Source organism: Gopherus evgoodei, chromosome 3 (assembly GCF_007399415.2).
Source record: "Gopherus evgoodei ecotype Sinaloan lineage chromosome 3, rGopEvg1_v1.p, whole genome shotgun sequence".
In the NCBI taxonomy this organism is placed as follows: domain Eukaryota; kingdom Metazoa; phylum Chordata; order Testudines; family Testudinidae; genus Gopherus; species Gopherus evgoodei.
Window position 1 is genome coordinate 54,246,849 of NC_044324.1, and position 24,169 is coordinate 54,271,017.

The 24,169-nt window shown below is 42.9% G+C and overlaps 1 protein-coding gene across 2 annotated transcripts in view; it reads left to right on the top strand.

Moving 5' to 3' along the window:
* Positions 1–388: 388 nt before the first annotated feature.
* AGPAT5 (1-acylglycerol-3-phosphate O-acyltransferase 5) overlaps positions 389–24,169 on the top strand; it is a 115,384-nt gene continuing 91,603 nt past the window's right edge. The window contains exon 1 of one of the 2 annotated variants that reach the window (XM_030555574.1): positions 389–708. In XM_030555574.1, the coding sequence (XP_030411434.1) occupies positions 490–708 (219 nt within the window). In that variant the 5' untranslated portion in view covers positions 389–489. The remainder of the gene's footprint in view (positions 709–24,169) is intronic. The other variant, XM_030555573.1, reaches the window with a different exon arrangement.

Below are 24,169 nucleotides of genomic sequence, written 5' to 3' on the forward strand. Positions count from 1 at the left end.
GACGGCGGGGGGGGGAGGGAGAGCGGGTGCCCAGGATGGACCTTGTGCGGAGAAGGGCGCTTGCCCGGGACGGGGATTGCAGGAGGCGGGAACCCGGGCCGCAGCATGGAGGTAGGGGAAGGGCCGGAGCTGCCTAGTCCCCGCCGCCGCTACCCAGCCCTGTCCCGGGGACACACCTCACGTCGCCGAGCGGGGCGGGGCGGCGGCCTCCGGTCCCTGCCCGCCCCCGGAAGTCTCCCCGTAGCCACTGAGGAGCCACCTTGTTGCGGCCCGCGCCGCCGCTGCTGCCGGGCGCTCTGGTGGGCAAGCGCTGAGCCCGGCCCAGCCCCCGCCGCGCTCGCCCTAGCCCGGGCGCCGCCCCTGCCCGCCGCGCGGGCCATGCGGCTCGGGGCCGGAGGCGGCTGGAGGCAGACCGGACGCGCTCTCAGACTCGCCGGGCGCGGCGCACGTGGGTGCTGAGGGGCGGCGAGGCCGGGCCGGGCCGGGAAGATGCTGTTGTCCCTGGTGCTGCACACCTACTCCATGCGTTACGTGCTGCCCGCCGCCGTGATGATGGGCACCGCGCCCACCTACGTGCTGGCCTGGGGCGCCTGGCGCTTGCTCTCCACGCTGCTGCCGGCCCGCTTCTACCGGGAGCTGGATGACCGGTTCTACACCATCTACCAGAGCATGGTGCTCTTCTTCTTCGAGCGCTACACCGGCGTGCAGGTGAACCCCCCGCGCCTGGCGCCGGGAGTGGGCAGCGAGCGGGGCGGGGGCACGGAGGGGAGGGCTGCATTTGGGGCCGCTGCCAGGCTAGCTGCCACGTGGAGGGCACGGGATCTGTCCTGGCACTTGTGAATCCACCCATCGCCGTGCTGCTCGGGTGCCGAACTGTGCCACTACATGGACTGCTCAGAGCGGGCTGAGCCTGTTCACCCAGCGGCAAGCATTTGTTGCACCTGACCTGGTGCCCTCATAAATACTTAGGCAGATGTTAGCCTCGCTCTCCCTTCTGGTCTCACTGAGATCAGAGTAGCATGAAGGCAAAGAAAATATACACAGACCACCACTGGATCTTGTGATTGCCCACCTAACCTTCTGTTTGCACAACCTCTCCCTTCAACCTCGTTGTCACTCCTTCCTGGTCTTGTCTCGGTTTTGCAACTAAGCAAGCTGTCCTTGATTGCCACCAGCGACCTTGAAGCTCTTGAGCTGCACCCTTGGAAATCAGTAGTAAAACTCCTACTGACTTCTGTGCAGGCTCAGGCCTTTCCATTGTAAGCTCTTGGGCAGCCCGACTCTCTTATTTTGTAAAGAATCATCACAATAAGTTTTTATCTGGCACTTTTCATTCACTGCTCTTAAAATGCTAGTATTATTATGCTCATTTTACAGGTGTGGAAACTGAGTCATACAGTGGGGAAGAGACATGGGCACAATAATGCTCTGGAATCCAGACACACATACACACTAGTTAGTGTTTTTAATAACTGAACCATGCTGTCTCTTTTGCACAATCATGATACTAAATAGACAGTAGGTAATAAAATAATAGTTACATGAGTAAGGCAAGCAGGGTTAATGAAACTACTAGATGTTGCTATTGCTACCCAAAGAAAAACTTGAGTGACTCTCCTTCAATCCTTTGCAAATAATGGATCCAAACGTATCTAGTGCTGAGCACTATGAATACAGCTTGGATCATAATTGCTCATGTCTGACTTTGGGTTTCAGGTTGGACTTTTTCTATTATCCCCTAATTCAAAGTAGAGGGAGTGTTAAGGGGATATCTTTGAGATGAAATAGTATGTAAGGTGAAATTCCTTACTGTATTGCAAATAATAGTTTAAATTATTATAACCAATGAAGGTAAACATAACTTCTCAATATTTGTACTGCTCATTTGCTTAAGTTTTGGGCCAGCTGAAGTTAATAGGAGCTGTGATCACTCAGCAGCTCTGAATTCAGGTTCAAGATCTCAAGTTAGGAACCCACGATTGATGGCCTCTCTTGCAAGTTTCAGCCTTCTGTTGCCCCATCAATATGCATGTGTGTGCAAATAATAGTACCTCATATTTATAGAGCACCTTGTCTTAGAGATGCTCAAAACACTTTATAGATATTAATGAATGAAATCTGCTGCTGTGAGACGGTTATATCTCCATTTAGAGTAGGAGAAACAAGTATAGAGATGTTAAGGCCTGCATGTCTTCGTTATGGATCCCCATTATGAGTCACCTATGCCCTGTTTTCAGAGCAACTGAGCACCTTTTGTATGTCCAACTGCAGTAGTAAGAGCTGCAGGTGCTCAGCTCCTATGAATATAAGCCCTAAGTGTCTGAAAATGGGTAACCAAAATAATGGATGCTTCTTAAAATGTAGAACTAAATCATATGACCAGATTCACGTAGGAAGTTTGTTACAGAACTGGAGATGGAGCCCAGATCTCTTGACTCCAGTCCTGTAACAAGACTATCCCTCCAAGCATGAGCATTCTTGAAGACTTCAGGAGCCAAGTAAGTGATGTGCATATTTTTATTTACAAGCTTGTTAGTGCCTTTTAGTGCTAAACTTGGACTTCTGCGTGGAAGTTAAATGCATAAGGAGCACTAACTCTTTTGATTTGTGATATAAACTGGAACAGGGAGGAAGGATAGTGCTGTTTAAGGCACAGGACTAGGATCTGGGAGTTCTGTTCCCCGCTATGCCACAAATTGTGTGACTGTGGCCAACTCAATTAACTTCTGTCTCTGTTTCCACATCTGTACAATCAAAAAAACAATACGTCCCTATCTCACAGGGTGATGTTAATTGCTTACTTTGTTCACAGCCTTGTATTCCCATAACATCTTCCATCCAAAGATCTCAGTACGTTATTATTTATTAGAATTGATCTGCCAGAGGTGAAAAGTTAGCCATTTAACTCAACCAATCTTAAGGACAAAATTCAAAATCAGGACTATATGTATGATATAAACCATAAAAGAATAGGTATATTGTTCCCATTTCCTATTAGGAAGGTGCCTTCGGGTAAGTATTATGAACACGACACCATTGAAAAACGCCTGCTCTATTGAACATTCTAGCACTAACTCATAAGAAAATAAGACTAGAGAATGCCAAGGAAAGACATAGAAGGGGAAACATCAAGAAAACCTCTGGCTGTGCCAATACTGTGCGTTTTTCTTAATTTCCCCTGGTTGCCTCACAGCAAGTCTATCAGTGATGGCAACATAGACCATCAGCTGCTATTTTTGTCATAGGATCAAGTAACCCTGCTAAGAATTGCAGCAGTGGATGATCTTTGGAAAAAGTGCACTGCAGGCAAGGCTAAAAAGGAAGAGGGAACAGAAAGGGAACCAAAAGCTAACAAAGGGGAGACTCTCCAAGACCAATGCTTGTGGAATAATTCTTGTGGCTTAAAACTAGGAGATGGAAAAATAAAGGGAGTCAATTATTTTGTTGAAGTCAATAAAACTACACGTGTTTAAATGCTTTGCTGGATTAGGGCCTTAAGTGACTTGCTCAACGTTGTACACTGAGACAGTGGCAGAACTGGAAAAGATAATTTTATCTGAGACGGTGTCCTGTCCAGGATTCTTTGAAATTATTGTATTTGCATTATTTGTGGATTTTTAATGCAATAATATATCTTTTCTGCCATAACTATTTGATGTGCCTACTTTTAAAATCCTATCTATCGTGAAATTTCCATTGATATCAATGGGAGTTTTACCAAATTAACACTGAGTTTGAGGCCTGTATGTAGATTATTTTTTTAACTAAATTAAATAATAGTGTATCTTATTTTTGCAGGAATGGAGAGGAGAGGAAAGGAAGTTTCTGTGTAGCAACAGCTGTTAATCCACAAAGTATCTAATTACGCATAATTTTTTTCATTCCTCTAACTTAGTGTTTCTAATCAACTGAGTTTATAAAAACAAAACCCCTCCTCCATGCTGCATCTGAATTGTAACTTTATAGCAAACACTTTAAATCTAAATTTGCGAAATAAAATGGAAACTGGGATATATATTTAACTATGTAGCAGAGCTAGTCTGATATCCTAATAACCTATAGGGATTGGGACTAGAAATTAAATGTAAATATATACATCTCTACTCCGATATAACACGAATTCGGATATAATGCGGTAAAGTAGTGCTCCGGGGGGGCATGGCTGCGCACTCCGGTGGATCAAAGCAAGTTCGATATAATGCAGTTTCACCTATAATGCGGTAAGATTTTTTGGCTCCTGAGGACAGCATTATATTGAGGTAGAGGTGTAATTGTTATCGCAGAGCTCTAAAACTATAAGAACCACTGCTCCAGTATGTTTGTTTTAGAGTGTGGTTCTGGTACCTTCTTGCTCAATCATCTTTTCTTCCTATATTTTCTTAGTCATATCTGCTTACTTTCCTGCCAAAAATATGTTTTTTGCTCCTGTTAGCTTTGCAGATCCCATACAGCAATGAAAGAGAGAACTAGATTTTGTTGTGGCTCTCACATAATCAAGAAAACTGTTAATGAATTTTCAAATGCAGTCTTATTACTGGTAATGATACATGTCTTGGCTTTCAGAACCCAGAGTGAATTACCAGAGCTGGCAATTAGAAAAAACTTCCTAACCTGCAAATGAAGTCTGTTTAGACAGACATATTTTTGTGATTGTAAACATGAAAACCCATGATGCTACTTAGAACCAGTGTCAGTGTATGACTATATTTTAACAGATATTCATGCACTTTATTGAGAATCACATTCTTTAAATATTTATTAAAATAAATCCGTATGCTACATTCTGACAATGCCCAGGAGCACTAGCTTGGATTATAAGTGTATAATACTGAAATGTGTAAATGCAATCTACTGAAAAAATGGGGCATGGATAATCGCCACATTCCTTTCCCTCTCACACATTTATATTATTGCAAGATCATTGTATTCTTAAGATACGTTTCTATTTTTCTTTGACTTTTCTGTTGAGTCCTCTTTGCTCTGCTGTGAGTTATAGCAGTGTCACAATATGTTTTTTCTAGCTAGAACATATACAAGATGTTTAAACACTTTTTAAATTTAATTTAAAGTGAATAGAAAGTTTTATAGCAAAGGATGTTAACTGAATGACTTGGTGGGTCAGAACGGCTACTGACACGAACAGGTGCAACTCCTCTGAGTCATTGGAGTATCATTTGCTATGCTAATTGTGGATTTGGCCCCAAGTTTCTAAATCTTCAAACATATGTGGGCTGTTTGCAGGTGCTCACTTAGTGTATTAGTTGTTAGGATGTCTCTTGTTTCTTTTTGAATTCACCTTTATGTTCTGAAGGAGTTCTGTACCCTGGCCTATACTTCCAGGAGCCCAGAGTTTGTATGTTCTTATTTCAAGGTGTGACTGTGAAAACTAAAATGATTAAAAATACTTCTGTGATTAGAGTGCTTGAGTGGCTGAAAGGATTGGTAATGGGATATGATAAAGCCTTTCACCTCTGTGACCATTTAGACCAGGGGTTCTCAGGACAATTGTTTTGGTGAACAGATCTCAGAGTGTGGCCACCAGCTCTTGCTGGTGGCCGCTCTCATATTTTTTCCTTAAATACTTTGGGCTGGAGCCAGAAATCTTGGGTCCAGATCCCGAAGCCTCACAGATGGGGTCTGGGGATGGAGCCCAAAGCTGTGTGGCTGGAGCCTGAGGCCTGCTGCTGCACAGCCAGAGCCCAGGGCTGGAGCCCAGAGCCCCATGACAAGAGCCTGCCTCTCCTGGGCTGAAGGCAAGGCCAGACTTAGCCTCACTGTCCTGGGAACGTGGGGAACTCACTGGCTGCCTGCTCCTCCAGCATTGTGCCCCAGGTGTCTCCAGAAGGGAGCGGGGTCCAACCCCAGCAGCCAACACCAAGGCAGTGCATCCAGAAGCAACAGGGAGGGGCTGCTACTTTGCCACACATCCCCCACCCCCCAATCACAGCACAGGAGGCCGTGGCTGCAAGTGGCCATGGTGGCTGCATTTGAGAAACGCTGATTTAGACTCCTATCCCAGTTGCTGTCAAGTTGATGAAATTAATGACTGTTGTGTTTATGCATGTGTTTCTGAGCTGGTGAGGGGTAAATGCTCTTGATTGTAATCTTTTCTAATTTTGTTTGGTATTTGTGTTGACTGACAATGTAGAAATATTAAAGAAGAAGCCAGAGTGATGATTTCTTTAAGAATTATTTTCAAGCTGCCACAACGATGTAAAATCCTTGCCTGATTTACTGTGATTTTTTTTTTCCCTTGTCCAACATGCACACATCTGCCTTTCTTTCTCCATCTGCACCCTCTTTCGAGCAGAAAATGTTAGAAGTGATGCTTCAGCTAGGAGCATTGTGAAGTTCTAATTTTAATAAGGCTCAATTTACTAAGAGAATTGGATGTCTCTCATTGGTAATGCTTCCACAGTTATAGTCAGCACAACCATGTTGTTTCTAACATCGATTACAGAGTATGTGCTACATCACAAGTAGTCTACATTGTATAATATGCTTTCTGCAATGGGAGTTAAAGTTTGGACCTGTATACATTAGTAGACAAATAGTTTTTAACGCTTTGGCCTTGTCTGTACTGGGAAAATGGCGTGGTGTTAGAAAATGTGCTGACTAACACATTGTTAAAAAACAGCTTGGCATCTAGTAGACAAGGACAGCTGTGTTTAAAAATGTTAGCTGCTGATGGCCAGGAATGCCTTGTTTGTCCTAGAGCTCTCACTGATATTACACTGGTGATGCTATAGTAGCAGTCGTGAGGCATGTTAGGGGGGAAAAGTTCAGTATAGTCACAGTCTTCTATTTCTGTCTCATGCTAGAAGATCTTAGTGAAGCAAATGGGTGGCAAAAGTTTGGGAATGGTTAAGGGGATAGGTTTGAGACTATAAAGAGTGTGTTGAGGAAAATGAAAGTTACTATCCCCAGAAAGGTTTCAGAGGGGTAGCTCTGTTAGTCTGTATCAGAAAAAATGATGAGGAGTCCTCTGAGGTGTCACAAGGACTCCTCTTTTTTGTCCCCGGAAAGGACATCCCTTTAGTGACAGGCACTACAGAGGGGTGCTAAATCTCATGATATAAGGTAATGAAACAAGGAAATGTTGGGACCTGACCCTTAGTTTTAAAATTATGACCCAGTTGTTTGGGTCTGACTTCAACAAACTTTAGAAAGGATCCCTACTTTTTCACAATTATTTCCCAACAGGACATTCACAGACAGAGGCTGGTTTTAGAATAAACTCTCTCACTAGGGATGTTGGATAGATCAGGTGGGTTCGGTAATATCTTTTATTGGACTAACTTAGGGATAGTCAGGAAATGGATTCTTATTAAGGAATATGTGCCTTATATAGTGCAATTCTTCTTTGTGTATATTATTGTACAGGGGTTATATGATGCTGCTTAAGCACAGTGGATAAAGTTGCCAAACATAGATACCTAACCACAAATATCTACAACACCTGGGTGTTGTAGCCAAGGCGCAGCAAATGTTATTCCTCTCGCCGAGGTGGAGTACCAGCAGCACTGTAGCCGCGGAGTCAGAGCGCTCTACATGCCTTGCCAGTGTGGACGGATAGTGAGCAAGTGTGCCCGGGGTTCCTTTATTGCGCTGAACCTCACAAGTGTAGCTAAGTCGTAAGGTAGGGGCCAGTGCTGTGAGATTCAGTTAAACCATGCAGGACCTGAAATTCAGAGGTGTTATGTTCTTGTTGCTCCCATTGTCTTCGATTGAAGCTGTGGGTACTTAGCATTTCTAAAATCAAGCTTCTATTGTCCAAGCCAAAAATAACCTAAAAGCTCAGGCAATTGGCAAACTATTAAAAGCTTGTTTGGACAATCTCGTAAACGGCACTGTTATTTTAATCTCTAGGTTATGACTGTCCTTGATTCTTACAATGATATCAGTGATCTATGGTTATGTCTGTATCTAGTACCAACATGTGTACTTGTCAGTAAATATAAAGTTATGCATCTAGGGAAATCCTAAGAAGTCAAAAATATGTGTTGGATACAACTAAAGAGAAAAGGATTTATGATTAATACAATGGGGGATCAAAACAAAAAAGAGTTTGTGTTTGAAAGCAGGTTCAGCTGCAAGAACAAGAAGATGAACTAGGATTTGCATTTCTAAACAATCTTTTAAACAATCCTGTTTGTGATTGAGAGTCAGGAGATTTAATTTAATCACGAAGAGGATTGTTTAGATTGAGAGTCAAGAGATTTTGATTTAATTTAACAATCCTGTTTGTGATTAAATCAAGTCTCCTGGCTCTCAATCTAGTGCTCTGTCCATCTCAACCTCCATATAGGGATAGTTTCTCTCCTCAAATACATTTTACCCCAGTGGTTTCTGAGCAACTGTCCCTTTCTGAAAGGGTGACTGATGTGTAGCTGTTGCCTTATTTAGTATAGTGAAACCACCTTCTCTTTGTCAAGTATCTGTTTTGCAGATTTTCCTACTTTGATTGACCTTATAACTCTTCAGGAATTTTTTGAACTACATTGTCCCTTTTTTGGCATTATAGTTGTTAACTGGTGGATAGTGGATCATGGAAATATCCACAACAGCTTTATATTTAATACAACCAAATAGTTTGTGTAAAGTTGACTGTTAATAGAATGAAAAAAGACTCCTTTATATTCGGTATAGTGCCCCTCTTGCTCTGCTATTACCACTCTAACACTCTGGATTGACAGTGAATTACTTCAGACTTAAAGTGGTATAGCAGAGTAGAATTTGTCATAGGGTTCCTTAGTAGTGTTAGATTTGAAAATAGGCTTGAATGAAAGAGATCCTGACACTACAGATATAAAGAAGTGTTCTGTTGAGGGGAAAAGGTGGATTAACCTTCTTTGACTTCCCTTATCTTATTGGGATTATTTTCTAAAGAACTTTATGCAGAGTGAAATGGGGAAAATCTTCCCTTTCCCCTCCCTCTGCTTTTGTCACTCAGTATGTGCAAAGCAACCCCACTATAATAGATGGGGAGCTGGATGCTCGTAAGTATTGAAGGGAAAAACTAGTCTGTTTCAAGTTGTTTTGATTTGCATTTAAAATTAGTTGTTCATACCTGGGTGAATTCTGCTTATTTGAACATATGCCTATATACTAAAAATTTAAATTTCAGACTGCATCATGTATATAACATGAATTTCATTTACAGAATCACACATTGCTGTTAGACCAGAAAGTGTTGGCGATCTAAATAAAGCACTTTTGAAAAACTTTAAATAACATTTTCAGAAATAACTTTGGAGCCTGAGTTCCACGGAAAGTCAATAGTATTTAGGCTTCAAAATCACCTTTGAAAATAAAGAATAGCATTTTCACTATCTTCCTTTTCCATCCCTCATGATTCCTCAATAAGTATACACCAGCCGAAGAGTTTAGGGCAGAGTTGGGCAAACTGCATCCCGCAGGACCCTCCTGCCCAGCCCTGAGCTCCTGACCCAGGAGGCTAGCCCCATCCCCTCCCCTCCTGTTCCCCCTTCCCCACAGCCTCAGCTCATTATGTCAGCAGCGCAATGCTGTCTGGGTGGTGGGGCTGCAAGCTCTTGCCAGATCGCAGCTCTGCAGCTGCTCTACTCGACCTGGTGCTCTGTGCTGCGTGGTGTGGCGTGGCTGGCTCCTGTCCTGGTGCTCTGAGTGGCACAGCTGTAGCGCTGCCAGCTACCGGTGCTCTAGGCAGCGCGGTAGGGGAGCAGGAAGCAGGAGGGGTTGGATAGAGGGCAGGGGAGTTTGGGGTGGTGGTCAGGGGGCGGGGGTGTGGATTGGGGTGGGACGGTTGGAGGGTGGAGAACGGGGGGGTTGAATGGGGGCTGGGGTCCCAGAGGGGGCAGTCAGGAATAAGAGGGGGGGTTGGATGGAGCGGTGGGGGACAGTCAGAGGCAGGGATTCTGGGGGCAGTCGGAGAAGGGGTGGCTGGATTGGGTAGGGGTCCTAGAGGGCAGTCAGGAAGGAGGGGGGTTGTATGGGGCAGCAAGGGGACAGGGAGAGATGGATGGGGCCGAGGTCCTGGGGCAGCCATCGGGGCGAGAGGTGGATAGAGGTGGATAGAGGGGGTGGATAGAGGGCAAGGACTGGGCCTCTAACCTCCCCTAACTGTCCCTCCATACAATTTTGGAAACTTGATGTGGCCCTCAGGCCAAAAAATTTAGTTGGATGGGGTAGGGTCCGGGAGGGAGGGTGGATGGGGCAGTGGAGGGCAGTGAGGGAACGAGGGGGATAGATGGGGCTGGGGTCCTGAGGCAGCTGTTAGGGGGCAAGAGGTGTGGGAGCAGGGGGTTGGATAGAGGGCTGGGGCCAGGCCTCTAACTCCCCTAACCAGCCCTCCATACAATTTTGGAAACTCGATGTGGCCCTAAGGCCAAAACGTTTCCCCGCCCCTTGTGTAGGGCATACTTTTATACAAACATTTGTACAATGTTACAGATAGCATTTAACCAGCGTGCACTTCAAGTCCTTTGCGAGAGGTTAACTGTGAGGTCTCTAAAAGTGTTTCTCTACCTAGAACTCCTAAAGATGTCTGTCAGAATGTCCCTGATTCCTGCTGTTAGGGGAGGGACTAAGAATAACATTTTCAAAAAGCACCTAAGTGATTTAGGCTCCTAAGTGTTGTGTCACTTTTGAAAATTTTAGCATTCTAATTATTCATTAAAAAAAGATGTGTTCTTGGGAAATAATTCTTACATTGCATTTGAGTCACACCTTTCTTTTGAGGAAATCCCAGTTTTTCATAGGCCTTGAATGACTGTGCTACAGAATTATAGGAGAGATTATTTCAGGCATTTTTTCTAGCTTGTTCTAGGTGGGAAGTGGTTTCAAGTTTTTAAACTATCTAGATGTTCACTTTCCAGGCAATGCTCTTCAGCTGTTTCGGCTGAAATTTCTGCTTGTAAATAGATTTCCTCTCACTTTACATTTGCTGTGTGTGCTTGAGGGACCTGCAGTCCTCTCTAGAAAATGCAGTGTTTTAATAATTTGTATTAGGACCTGCTTACAGGGTGCATTGCTTTCATCTTCCCCTCAATCTCACACTGTAAGGACTGCAAACTTTTGCTTGACTCCTTGCGTCGGCAATGTGTGTATTCTCCAGGAGTGCTTATTTTGATGCACAGTGCAGTGCACCATGGGTAAATATCCCAGCATGCAACTTGCCACTGTCCAACACACTGTCTTTTGGTAAGTTTTTGTAATGCATAGTAGGGCAGAAACGGGTGACTGGGACTATAGGGTCAAGTCCTCATCATACTATTTTCGCCACCCCATAATGCCATCTCTATTCCAGAATTTTTGCGCTTATTTTAAAAATCCCATGAACTCACACAGAATTTATCACCATGTGCCATCTTGGACAGAAGCATAGAGCCTGTACACTATGCACTATGGTCATGAGCTTTGCAAGAACAGCATGCACAATCTGTGTTTTTTGTAGAGCTGCAAGAAGAGCCATGGGAAACACAATGATTTCCTGGAGGGCATACTGCTGTGGTGTTCATAGAGCAGCTGCAAATAGTGGAATGCTCCTTCTGGGCTGGAGAAGTGAGCACTGACTGGTGGGATTGCATCATAATGCAGACGTGGGATGATGATCAGTGGCTGCAGAACCTTCATATGCAAAGGGCCACATTCCAGGATCTGTGTGCTGAGTTTGCCCCAGCCCTCCAGCTCAGGAACACCAGAATGAAAGCTGCATTGATAGTGGAGAAGCAAGTGGTGACTGCACTGTGGAAACTTGCAATGCTGAGTTGCTACCACCAGTCATTAGGAAATCATTTTGGAGTTGGAAAATCCACTGTGGGGGCCATTGTCATGCAGTGGTACAGGACCATTAATCATCTCCTGCTGTGCAAAACTGTGACACTCAGCAATTTGCAGGACATAGTGGATGGCTTTGCAGCAATGGAGTTCCTGAACTGCGGTGGAGCAGTAGACAGCACTCCTCTCACTATTTTGGCACAAGATCACCTTTCCACAGAGTACATTAACAGAGAGGCTATTTTTCTGTGGTTACGCAAGTGCTAGTGGGTCACTCGGGATGCTCCAGCAACATCAGCGTTCGCTGGTCAAGGAACTTGTATGATGCTTGCATCTTTAAGAACATAGATCAGTTCAGAAAGCTACAAGCTTGGACTTTTTCCTCGACCAGCAGATTACCATTCCTGATGCTGAAATGTCAATAGTGATCCTAGTGGACCCAGCCTACCCTTATTCCCCTTGCTCATGAAGCTGTACACTGGCCACCTCAACAGCACCAAGGGAAGATTCAAATATTGGCTCAGCAGGTGCAGAATGACCATTAGATGTACTTTTGGTAGATTAAAGGAACACTCAATTGTTTACTAACAAGATTGGATCTCAGTGAGAAAAATATTCCAATAGTTATAGTAGTCTGCTGTGTCCTGCATAATATATGTGAAGCTGTCATGGTATAATTCCCCACTCTGAACCTTAGCATCCAAAAGATGGGGTACCAACATGAATTCCTCTAAGCTCAATTACCAGCTTAGTACTTGTAGCGCTACCACCAACCAGGAATTCCAGTGCCTGGTACACTCTGGTCCCCCCAAAACGTTGCCCGGGGACCCCCAAGACCCAGACCCTCTGGATCTTAACACAAGGAAAGTAAACCCTTTCCCACACCGTTGCCTTTCCCTGGGTTATCCTGGAAGATCACTGTGATTCAAACTCCTTGAATCTTAAAACAGAGAGGAAAATTCACCTTCCCCCCCCTCCTTCTCTCTCCCCCTCCCAGACTCTCCCTGAGAGAGACAGTAATCCTAACACAGAGAGAAATTAACCTTTCTCTCCCCCTTCCCTCCTTTCTCCCCACCAATTCCCTGGTGAATCCAGACCCAGTCCCTGGGGTCTCACCAGAATTAAAAAAACAATCAGGTTCTTAAACAAGAAAAGCTTTTAATTAAAGAAAGAAAAAACTGTAAAAATGATCTTTGTAAATTTAAGATGGAATATGTTACAGGGTTTTTCAGCTATAGACACTGGGAATACCCTCCCAGCCTAAGTATACAAGTACAAAGTAAAATCCTTTCAGCAAAATACAAATTTGAACTCCTTCCCGCCAAATACACATTTGCAAATAAAGAAAACAAACGTAAGCCTGACTCGTCTTATCTATCTAGTACTTACTATTCTGGACATATAAGAGCCTGTATCAGAGAGATTGGAGAGAAACCTGGTTGCACATCTGGTCCCTCTGAGCCCCCAGAGTGAACAACAACCAAAAACTAACAGCACACACAAAAACTTCCCTCCCTCAAGATTTGAAAGTATCCTGTCCCCTGATTGGTCCTCTGGTCAGGTGACAGCCAGGCTCACTGATCTTGTTAACATATGCTGCAGAGTGCCTAATGGTTGTGAAAACATCCACTAGTTGTTTTACGCACTGGGACACAACTCATAGGATCAGTGGCAAACACCGTGTAATAATCATAAATGGACAGCAAGCGCCACAGTGTTATATTCACAGATGTGCACTAAGCACCAAACAATTTCTAACAGGCGCCCAAATTGCAGGGTCAGGTAGAGCACTGTACACTGTGTAAAACAACTAGTGGATGCTTTCACCACCGTTAGGCACTCTGCAGCATATATTGGGAACTAATAAAGATGAATTATTTCCCAAGCAATAGAATTTTACTTAGTATCAAAAACACCTAAAAAATTCTGTGCAAGTTAAAAGCATATACATTAAAACCTTAATACATTTATGGAACAGAGCGTAAATAAGAGGAAGGAACATTCTTGTTAATTTTAGCTACAAATACATCAGTCATAGCTCTCACAGGTCAGTGTATGTGAAGTTGTGATTCTCCTGTATGTTCTCTAGTATACAGCAGTAGGGAAGGGATGCAGCCCTTGATGCCATGTAGAAAGTTGGAGGGGTGGGGGTGTAGGGAGGTGCTATACTGAGTTTCTCCAGGGACTGCAAAGGGATGTGAGCCTGGAACTGGTGATCCTATTTATCCACAACAGTCTGCAGCATCTGTGCTTGCTGCCAGAGAAGCCCCATTATGTCCTGGTGAATCTACCTCTCCTTTTCGTGTGGGGCCTCTTGGACCTTTCTCCTGTTTGATATTTCCTTCTCCATATAGTTTGTGTTGTTCATCCTCCAGGCCCTCTGTTCATGATCTGATGCAGCCCTGGCTTACAGAATCTCACTGAACATGTCATCCCGAGTCATCATCTTTCTCCTCCTGTTTTGGCACAGGGATTCCCTGGGAACCCCTCAGGGTCTCAACAGCAGCAGCTACAGATAAAACGCACAGAGCTATGATTGTCAGTATAGTCACAATGGAAAGTGAAAGTTAAGATTCAGAACTCACTTCCCTTGCTTCCCTAAAGTTTTAAACAAGACATGGTTATTATATACTTCTGCTTGGAGTGCTTGTGCATGGCACCATAGTACCAGGCATGGTAACTGTGGGTTACCAGTGGTGAGGGAAATGAGGGGATTGCTTGGTTACATGAAACTATGATTATAGGGCAATGATACTGAATATTGGCACTGTTTTCCGTAGGCTGTGGTGACTTTAGCTGATATCTCATTCCAGAGGGTAACAGAGGCAGAGAGCACACAGCTGCTATGGGCATCCCGAAGCCACCCAGGCCCTTTTTACTGGAATGTTTCCTGCCAAAGTTATCGCTGACTGGCATGGGAAAGTGTCCTACTGTGGAGGAAGAAATAGAGCTGCCATCATAGAAATCTTCTGAAGAGTCTTGCAGAGTACCTTCATGAAAATTTCATCAAGATCTTTCAGGTAGATTCAAGGGACATCCCTGTACATAAACAAAGTGCTCCGCATGGCCCCTCCCTTACCTAACTCTACAGAGGAATGAAAAGCAGATGACACGCTCTCTTTTTTTGTTCTACTGCTATCTTTTCTAGTACAGGTAAATTAATGAAAAATTGATGGCTGTGTCCTGCTAAGTTGGGGGTGCCATCACTGTAATGGGAACTAAATTTACACACTTAACCAAAGTTCCTTTCCTGCTTTGGGCTCACCCATGCTCAGGACTAACTAGACTGCGGTGGAGTCACAAACAGATTCTGGCTCATGGCATGGCCTCTTCCTCCTCGTTCATGCCATGAGGCTGTGACTTAAGCTTCATGGAAATATCGGTGGTGTGCTGGTGGTAGGTATGCAGCTCTTTGTAAAAGTGGCAGGGCTGTGGCTTGGCACTGGATTGACTGTTGGCTTCCCTGGCCTTTTGAGATTTCTGGGACAGGCTCTTCACTGTCACATGGCACTGCTGCTGATCTCTGCTGTTGTACCCCTTCTTTTGCATCCCCCGTGCAATCTGCTTGTAGTTTTCTGTGTTTCTATGACTGGTCAGAAGCTGTGCTTGCATTCTGTCTTCTCCCCACAGGCCCAGGAGATCCTTTCTATTCCAGTCCAGAGCACATCTGGAGCATGTAGCTGGCATGGTCAGCTGGAAAATTGGGCGTGGCAAGGAAGAGCTGCTAGGTGTGTTCGCCAAGCTAGGCAATCAGGACAAGGCATTTTAAAAATTCACGGGGTTTTAAAACGCTTCTGGTCTCCGTGACCTCTGGACAGTGGAGTTCACAATTGTAACCAGAGCAGTCAGTGATGGGCATTGTGGGACAGCTGCTGGAGGACTATTAGGATTGACATAGGTAACACAGAGTCTGTATTTGCATGGTGTCAACCTCAGTATATTGACCATAATTCAGCACTCTTGGGGAGTCGTGTTACGATGTAGGAAAAGCTAACGTCAGTGGGAGACAAATGTAAGTGTAGATACATGCACAGCTTCGTCGATGCAAGCCATTTTAGGTAGACCTAACTTTGTACTGTAGACTAGGCCTCACTCTCTATGGGACTCCAGTCCCAACTCTGCCACAGACTTTCTGAACGGCCTGAGGCAGGCAACTTGAGTCTTTATTTTAAAAAGTGTCCACTAATTGAAATTACTTGAAGTTATTTGACATGTGGTTGTTCAGTATCTCCAAAAAAGGCCTCAATTTAGTACACAAAGTTAGTGGATATTTCTGAACATTTTGTTTTTCTCTCGCTTAGTTTTCCCATCTCTAAAATGGGGTCAGTAAAGCTTTTTAAGACTATTTAGGCAAAAAAAGAAACTCAGTACTGCGTTTTATATTTTTCTTGGGCTGCTGTATGTAGGCGCAGCAAGTAAATACTTCTGTAGCTAGCTTTCCTCTTGTGAATTTAGATAACTGAAATTAGTGGTTTAATATTTATAAAATAAGTCTTTCCTATGTTATCACCTGCCTCTTGGTTTTTTCAGTAAGATGAAGATAATGAGCCTTTTTTCACTTTACATTTTCCCCTTCCAACGGGTTATCTGCTGTGGAAATATCTTTAGACCCATTTTAATAGAAGTTTTTAAATTCTAGATGGGTAGACTACTATAGTTTAAGGCCTGAATATTTGAAAGTTTATATTTTTAGGGTCAAATACTAAAAATATACATAGTCAGAGAAATATGAGCAGAATGAAAGACTCCAAAACTACATTTTTCATGCCATTTATAATACTATTTTATTACAATTATTTTTGTATGTTTTCTTTGGCTGACTAAAATAATCCTATTTCCTTTTAAAATGTCAGTGATTCCTTTTAGCTAGGAATAGCACCTGCTGGCAAGACTAGATCAGATCCTTTGCAATTCAAACTCAAGACACATTCATGACAATGTCAGATGTTCCTGTTTAATTCAGGTGGAGAAACTATTGGAGCAAGTCTTTATATTTTAGTCCAACAAAAACTTCAACAGGTGCCTAATTTTATGCTCGGGAGTAATCTCATTGACTTCTGAGTGAATACTGAGGTATGTAAATGTTTGCAGGATTAGGGTGTAAGAATAAAAGTCAGGGCAAACAGTTGAGGTACGGAAGTTTAGTACTATACATCAAATGACATAATCAGAGTAAACAAAATAATAAATTGATAGCTCTAAATATCATTTCTAGACAGAGGAAATAAATCAAAATATCTTTTTATTAAATCCTCTGCCTCTCAATACAGCCAAGTAAAGGATTTCTCAGACATCTTAAATTATGCATAAGGCTCTCTACAAGGTTGCTGTGAAGTTCAGTCTCTGGGGTTTGGCAACAGTTTCCTCCCCTGAAGGCAAACAGAACACACAAGTGCACTCTATTTCTGAGTGAATTACCTGCGCTAGTAATCTAGATTGGATGTAAATTGTGACCTCATTGTCTGATGAGGCTTTCAAGCCAGGAATTTGCACATTGTGACCATGAAGTCTCTTTGCCCACCGTATTGCTATACTTCATATCTTATTAAGTGGTTGTATAAAAATATATGTGAATGTAAAGGATTTTTTTCAGGAAAAGAATATTATTTAAAGCCAAGAAGTTTAGAGTTGCCTTTTCATAAGAAAATAAGAACAGTCATACTGGGTCAGACTAAAGGTCCATCTAGCCCAGTATCCTGTCGTCTGATAGTGGCCAATGCCAGGTGCTTCAGAGGGATTGAATAGAATAGGTAGTCATTAAATGATATATCCCCTGTCACCCATTCCCAGATTCTGGCAAACAGAGGCTAGGGACACCATCCCTGTCCATCCTGACTAATAGCCATTGATGGGTCTATCCTCTATGAACTTACCTAGTTCTCCTCAAATTAATGGACTAAAAAATTAAAGGATTCTTTCCTTCCTTCTTCTTTCATCTCTCCTGTCAGATGGGGGTTTGAACAATACTTGGGGTGGGAAGGGAGAGAAGAGAGAATATTTTGTTGCTCTTGAAGTAGTAGGTGCATTAGCCTGTGGACTGGAAGACCTGAGTTAAAATCTCTCATCTACCACAGATGTCCTGTGTAACAGGTCATTCAGTTTCTCCATTCCTCAGTTACCCATGTGAGAGGGAGAATGGGGATAATAATACTTCCCTTCCTCACAGGGGTATTGTGAGGATAAATACTTGAAAAGATTGTGAGATGTTCAGATCCTGTGGTATTGGGGGCCATATAAGTACTTGAGAGAGAGCGAGTTCCATGTTCCAATGCCTGCAATAGCATTCTCTCTTAAGCCCCATTACAGTCAAATGAAGGAGAAGCTCTGTGATCTGAACTACTACTGCTGAGATGCCCAGTATGGGCTGCTATTCTCATCAACTGAGTAAGTAGGAAAGACAGAAGGGAGCCAAAAAAAACAGGATTTTTTTTTTGTTTAAGTAAAAATTTGAACAACTTCAAACATAATTATACAGAAGCTGTTGTGATTTAATAGTAAATAAAACTGACATCAGAATGGTAGTTATTTGTTTCCTCCAGTAAATCCTTTTATACGAGCAGTAACGTCACAGGACCTCAGTACACACACAGTGTATGTTGGTTTCTGAATGTATACCTTACAGTTCGTTTGGTGGTTTGTGGGTGAGACTCCAGGGCACACTGCTACAAAAATATCTCCATGCTAATCAATTTCCATTTTGAAAGAAAGAAAGAAACAAATGAAGTAATGCCCCCAAACTTACTCTATTGGAGTCTCTTTGTGGTAGGTGTTGTATTAAAATGAGCTGGGCTCTGCCCCAAATAGCTCACAGCCAAAAACTACAGTATCATGATAAGCTGTAGTTATTTGGGCTGTTATTGTACAAAACTAATGTACTTTTTTGAGATGAATCTAGGCTAATGCCTTTTTTAAAAAGTCACATTCGCGAGATTTAAAAAAAAAAATTGCAATCTCAGTGAATTGAAAAATACTATTTATTTTGTTTATCTCTTTCTACAGTGCAAATATTTGCAGTAAAAATAATATAAAGTGATCACAGTACACTGAATTCTGTCGTAATTTAAATCAATATATTTGAAAATGTATTTTATGTATTGAAAATATTTATAATAATTTTAAATTGGTATTTTATTATTGCTTAACAGTGCGATTAAAACTGTGATTAATCATGACTATTTTTGTAATCTAGTTAATTTGTTTTGCATTAATTGTATGCATTAACTGCGATTAGTTGACAGCCCTAGTTAAATCTTTACCCTTTACTAGATCTGATCGTTTAAAAGGACCTGATCCACATTCCAGTGAAGCAAATAGGAACATTTCCAGGAACTTCAGTGGAAATTGGATTGGTACAAGTATCTCTTTATAGAAACATAATAACCTTTATAAATACACAAAAGGGAGATCAGACAGCACTGTGCAGGAAGAGTGAATAACCAGATATTAACTTGCATGGACAGCTGGCTTTTTCTATCTGGTTTATTACCTTTTTCTTCAGCTCACTACTGACACTGTTTTCTCACTCTCTTTAGCCTAGTCCTCCTTATTGTTATATTTCAGTGCCACTTCGTTAAACAGATAACAAAGGAGTCCTGTTGCCAGAGACCTCACAATCTTAAATTAGTAACACAGGAAAAGGAGGAGATGACAACACAAAGCTGGGAGTTGTGGGTAGTGGAAGGTTGAAAACAATAGGATCCTGTGGTTGTTTGGAGAAGAAATGCTGGTGTGTGTTTCTGTGACCTCTTTAACCCTTGGCTGTTTCCAATTTCTTTTTCACCTATGGACAGGAGGGACTAGTAGCCGTGCTAGTATTTTTATACTTCCAATTTCTCTTCCTCTCTAATTGCCATTCCCAGTGTACTTGAAACCTTATGTAACTTTCGGATTACACAGTCCATCCTATCCTTCTGTAAAAGGAGCATGGTGCAAAACACTTAGCTTGGTGCTGGAATAGTGTCAAAGAGGAGAAGACTGTTACTTATTGTGTATTTTAATGTGCAGCTGCCATCCGAAAGGCTAACAGAATGTTAGGAACCATTAGGAAAGAGAGAGATAATAAGACAAAGATATTATAATGCCACTGTATAAATCCATGATATGCCCACATCTTAAATACTGCATGCAGTTCTGGTCACCCCATCTCAAAAAATATATATTTGAATTTTTAAAAAGTACTGAAAAGGACAACATAAATGATTAGGGGTATGGAACAGCTTCCATATGAGGAGAAACTGAAAAGACTGGGACTGTACAGCTTAGAACAGAAGTGATCAAGAGGGAATATTATATATATAATAGAGGTCTATAAAATCATGAATGGTGTGGAGAAAGGGAATAGGGAAGTGTTATTTACCACTTCACATTACACAAGAACCAGGAGTCACCCCATGAAATTAACAGGCAATAGGTTTAAAACAAAAGGAAGTACTTCACAAACACACAGTCAACCTGTGGAACTCCTTGCCAAGGGTAATTGTGAAGGGCAAAAGTATAATCTGGTTCAAAAAATAATTAGATAAGTTCATGGAGGGGATAGGTATGTCAGTGGCCATTAGCTAAGATGATCAGGGATGCTGCCTCAAGCTTTGGGTGTCTTAACTCTGACTGCTAGAAGCAGGGGTTGGATGACAGGTATGGATCACTTGATAAATTGCCCTGTTCTGTTTACTCCCTCTGCATCTGGCATGGGCCACTGTCGTAAAAGAGGATACTGGGCTAAATGGACTGTTGGTCTGACCCAGTATGACCAGCTTTATGTTCTTATCCAGTTTCCTTTTACATTGGGGAAGAATTTCTGCAACTGACACTGCAGCCGGTTAACCTGTTGGGACTGACCTCCAGGGCCCTTCTACTAATGTAGATATGCCTATTATGATAGATCTCTCCTCTGAGCCTTTGTACCTCGAATATAACTGAGACCTGTTTTATTTTCTTTAGTGTATATATAGGGTTTCCTATGTGCAAAGCTTTTTTATTAGTAGTATTTAAATATTTGTCTAAATGAAATGATCTCACATATTCTGTTAATCATAGAAGTGTAGGACTGAAAGGGACCACAGTAGGTCATCTAGTCCAACCCCCTGCACTCAAGGCAGAACTAAGTAATAATTAGAACTTTCCTGACAGCTGTTTGTCTAACCTGTTCTTAAATACTTCCAATGCCAGAGATTACACAGCCTCCCTAGGCAATTTGTTCCAGTGCTTAACTAACCTGACAGAAAGTTTTTCCTAATGTCCAAACCTAAACCTCCCTTGCTGCAGTTTAAGCCCACTGCTTCTTGTCCTGTTCTCAGAGGTTAAGTACAATTTTTCTTCCTCCTTGTGCACAATCATCATTTATGTACTAGAAAACTGTTATCATGTCCCCCTTCAGTCTTCTCCACACTAAACAAACCCAATTTTTTCAGTCTTACCTCATAGGTCATGTTTTCTATATCTTTAATCATTTTTGTTGTTCTCCAGACTTTCTCCAGTTTGTCCACATTTTTCCTGAAATGTGGTGCCAAAGACTGGACACAATACTCCAATTGAGTGTGGAATAGAGTGGAAGAATTACTTTGTGTCTTCCTTACAACATGTCTGTTGATACATTCCAGAATGATATTTACTTTTTTTGCAACAGCGTTATACTGTTGACTTGTATTTTGCTTGTGATCCACTATATTCCCCAGATCCCTTTCTCCAGTACTTTGTCCTAGGCAGTCATTTCCCATTTTGTGTATGTGCATCTGATTGTTCCTTCTTAAATGGAATACTTTGCATTTGTTCTTACTGAATTCCATCCTGTTTATTTCAGACTATATTTCTCCAGTTTGTCCAGATGATTTTGAATTTTAATCCTATCCTCCAAAGGACTTGCAACCCTCCCCAGCATGGGTATTGTTCACAAATTTTATGAGTATACTCTCTATGCCAGTGGTCACCAATCCATCGATCACAATCAACTGGTTGATCCTGGAGCCTCTGCCAGTCGATCACGATCTCCAGGCTGCTAAAAGTCCAGTGGTGAAGCTGGGCTCAGGTAGGCTGCCTGCCTGCCATGGCTCCACGCCGCTCCTGGAAGCAGCTGGCTCCTGGCACATCTCTGCGGCCTGGGTGTGTGTGGGGGGGCAGCGGGTCTCCATGTGCTGCCCCGCCCCCAGGACTATCCCCGCAGCTTCCATTGGCCGATTCCCTCCCAGGGGCCACAGACACGTGTCAGCAGCCAGCTGCTTCTGGGAGCGGTGAGGGGCCACAGCAGGTAGCCTGCCTGAACCTGGCTTTACCGCCAGCTGAGGCCACTTGTGGTAAGCACCTCCTGGCCGCAGCCTGCACCCCAAACCCCCACCCCCCCCCACACACCAACCCTCTGCCCCAGGTCAGAATCTTCTCCTGCACCTAACTCCCTCCCAGAGCCTGCACCCCAATCCCCTGCACCACCCCGAGCCACCTCCTTCACCAAACTACCTCCCAGAGCTCACACCCCTCACACTCTCCTGCACCCCAACACTCTGCCCCAGCCTGGAGTCCCCCTCCTGCACCCAAACTCCCACCCAGAGCTTACACCCGTCATTCCTGCACCCAGGCTCAGCCAATGCACACCCCACAGTTGAGAATGTTACACTGATTTGTGACAATCCCTGAAGGATTTTGGACCTACAAACCACAAAAGACACTAATAAAAAGTAAAATTCACAGAATGTCCAGTGGATTATATGAGATTACGTGCAGTGTGACCATATGACCCCTGCACCCAAACTCCCTCCCAGAGCTTGCACCCCAACCCTCTGCCCCAGGCTCAGCCCAGAGCCCCCTCCCACATTCCAAACCCCTCGGCCCCAACCCAGTGAAAGTGAGTGAGGGTAGGGGAGAGCAAGCGATGGAGGGGAGGGAGGAAGGAATGGAGTGAGCAGGGCCAGGCCTCAGGGAAGGAGCAGGGTAGTTGATCTTATGTTCAAAAAGTGATCATGTGCATAAAAAGTTTGGAGACCACTTCTCTATGCCATTATCTAAATCACTGATGAAGATATTGAACAGAACCAGACCCAGGACTCATCCCTGCAGGACCCCATTTGATATGCCAGCTTGACTGTGAACCACTAATAACCACTGTTTGGGAATGGTTTTCCAACTAGTTATGCTCCCACCTTATAGTAGATCCATCTAAGCTGTAATTTGATAGTTTGTTTGAGGAGGTCATGCAGGACAGTATCAAAAGCCTTACAAAAGTCAAGATATACCACATCTACCACTTCCCCTCTAACCACAAGGTTTGTTACCCTGTCAAAGAAAAGTATTAGATTTGGTTTGACATGATTTGTTCTTGACAAATCCATGCTGACTGTTACTTATCACCTTATTATCTTTTAAGTGTTTCCAAATTGATTGGTTGGTTGGTTGCTCCATTATCTTTCCAGGTTCTGAAGTTAAAATGACTGGTCTGTAATTCTCTGAACTGTTCTTACTCTTTTTATAGATTGGCACTATATTTTCCCTTTTCCAGTCTTCTGGAATCTCTCCCATCTTCCATGAGTTTTCAAACATAATCGCTAATCGCTCAGATATCTCCTCAGCCAGCTCCTTGAGTATTCTAGGATATATTTCATCAGGCCCTGGTGACTTGAAGGCATCTAAGTTATATAAGTCATTTTTAACTTGTTGTGTACCCTATTTTAGCCTCAGATCCTGCCTCATTTTCACAGGTGTTCACCGTGTTAGATGTTGATCACTACTAACCTTTTTAGTGAAAACTGAAACAAAATATGCATTTAGCACTTCTGCTATTTCCACATTTTCTGTTACTGTCTTTCCCTCTCATTAATTAGTTAGCAGCCTCCGTCTGTGATCTGAATGAACTGGTGGTTTGACTATGACCAAACTGGTGTTTTAAAAATCGATGAGCTAGACTGTAGGCCGCAAGTCATATTGCATAGACTACAAGGAGGGCTTTGAAATAACCAAAACTGACTAATCGATACACTTGCATAAATGTCAGGGTGAAAAATAGATTTGTAGGACTGGAAAGGACCTTGAGAGGTCATCTAGTCCAATCTCCTGCACTCATGGCAGGACTAAGTATTATGTAGACCATTCCTGACAGGTGTTTGTCTAACCTGCTCTTAAAAATCTCCAATGGTGGAGATTCTACATCTCCCTAGACAATTTATTCCAGTGGTTAATCACCCTGAAAGTTAGGAAGTTTTTCCTAATATCCAATCTAAACCTCCCTTGCTGCAATTTAAGCCCATTGTTTCTTGTCCAGTCCTTAGAGGTTAAGAACAATTTTTCTCCCTCATGCTTGTAACAACCTTTTATGTACTTGAAAACTCTTTATCATGTTCCCTCCCAGTCTTCTCTTCTCCAGACTGAACAAATGCAATTTTTTTCAATCTTCCCTCATAGGTCATGTTTTCTAGACCTTTTTTAATTT